The sequence below is a fragment of the Poecilia latipinna genome, unplaced genomic scaffold (assembly GCF_001443285.1).
Source record: "Poecilia latipinna isolate Pla-1442-1.1 unplaced genomic scaffold, P_latipinna-1.0 Scaffold6108, whole genome shotgun sequence".
In the NCBI taxonomy this organism is placed as follows: domain Eukaryota; kingdom Metazoa; phylum Chordata; class Actinopteri; order Cyprinodontiformes; family Poeciliidae; genus Poecilia; species Poecilia latipinna.
The window spans coordinates 5,689-7,623 of record NW_015118724.1 but is presented as its reverse complement, the minus strand read 5'-3'; the positions used below and the strand labels follow the sequence as shown (position 1 = coordinate 7,623).

The 1,935-nt window shown below is 37.4% G+C and overlaps 1 protein-coding gene across 1 annotated transcript; it reads left to right on the top strand.

The window, feature by feature from the left end:
• Positions 1 to 4: 4 nt before the first annotated feature.
• On the top strand, positions 5 to 1,935 carry mrpl43 (mitochondrial ribosomal protein L43). The gene is given in 3 exon segments (XM_015027116.1): positions 5 to 129; positions 580 to 692; positions 1,523 to 1,935. Coding segments are annotated over 3 exon segments (456 nt in total). The 3' UTR covers positions 1,741 to 1,935.

Here is a 1,935-nt window from a genome sequence, read left to right as displayed (position 1 = left end):
AAGGATGACATCCAGAGGGACGCCCAGCCGCTTCCTGAAGAGCGTTCTTCAGAACGGCGTGGGCCGATACGTGTGTCAACTGAAACGGGCTTCCATCTAGTTCCCCCAGAAGTTCTCGAGGCCACTGGGAGGTGAGGGATTAAAAAAAAAAAAAAAAAAAAAATATATATATATATATATATATATATATATATATATATATATATATATATACTACATTGGTATTGTACTCCTTTGCACATTTACATTTTGTCTCTGTACAACCGCAGACTTTAACGATTTTTTAGAATTTTACGTGAAAGACTGACAGTGGCTTTATAAAAGGACACTCTGTCCTTCAGAAAGTCCCCTGTTTAGTAAGTAGATTCCATCTGTGTGTAATTTAATCTCACTATAAATCCAGAAGTTTGTTTACGTGACAGTGTACTTAAAGTCCCAGCTGGAACTGTCAAAGCCAGTGACCTTTTTTCATTGTAAGAAATATTGTCAAATATCTACTGAAATGTTGCACGCTTTACTTTCTTTCTTAAAACGTGCCTTATTTGTAGAACTGTCTACAAACTAGTTCATCTTCTCCTCCTGTAGGGATTTCATTGAGGAGGGAGTGGTGGATTTTGCCAAGAAGAACCCTGGGACTGTTGTTTATGTTTCTCCTCAGCTCTGTAGTATCCCTAAAGTAGTTGCAGAGTACTGTAAGTACCCACAATATTGACTAAATATTGAATTGGTCTTCTCATGATGGTTTTATTTTATTTGTACTGTAGTTATGTGATTAATAATTGGTAAAAATGTCCCGATTGTTCCAAAGATCATCACAAATATAGAATCAGGGAAAAGCATTGTGTTCTCTTGAAAGCATTTTTAAATCCTTACACATGGGGCTCCGGTTATTAATGTTTAGATAAAATATTTGAAAAAAGTCAAATTTCAAACTAAGACTCAGGCTCTCTCTTATCATGCAGGTCTCTTCAAAAGTTTACATGCTCTCATAAATTGCTTGATTGCCATGTAATTCGGAAGCGTTTGAAATGATTTGACTAGATTTTAAACCACTTAAGGAGTTTGTTCGATTTAAATAAGATCTGGGTTTCATTACAAAATCGACCTGTTTGTGATTTCAGATAGACTGCAATGTTGCATTCACATGACAAATTCAGACTTTTTCCGTTCCTTCATAGATATGCAACTACGATTAAAGTCTATATAAATTTTGCACATTAATATATCTAATAACAGAACAGGAACCAGAACAAGAATAAATTAAAAAAATAAATAAATAAACAGTCATGAAGCAAAATGCAAATACCATATCACTGTGTAATAAATTAGCTAATTATGAGAAAGTGTGAACTGTGATGTAACACTCTTAATGTACTGTAGGGGGCAGTATGTTACCCCTTTTTCTAAGATTAATACTCAGGAACAAGACCTAGACAAACATGTAACTCTGTCAGAGTTACACGTTTGTCTTGTTCCCATTCAGTCTCTCACCACATGATACATTTACTCTCCCACCCTGCAGTAAATGGTAACACAAAGGAGGAGCTGCTCAGCAACAAAACGTCGCAGCAGGTCTTAGAGGTTCTCACCAAGCTGACCGACCAATCTGGCCAGGACATCATCCGCATCCGCAAGCCGTATCACACCGACAGTCCCAGCATCCAGGGCCAGTGGCACCCGTTCACCCACCGCCCCCCATCTGTCGGCCTCATCAGACCACAGAACCACCGTGTAGAATAAAGACTTCCTAGTGGTTATTGTTGGGACAGTTTCCAGAAACTAATGAGGCTCGTCTTAGCCTCATTAGTTTCTCCTGCAGAGAAAACCCACTTCTGACAAGTGCTGTTATTATGTCTTCAGATAACATTTAAAGCTAGCACGTTTAATGTTAATGTTTTGTTTTTTTTAAGTGTATATAATGCATTGTATTAAAAT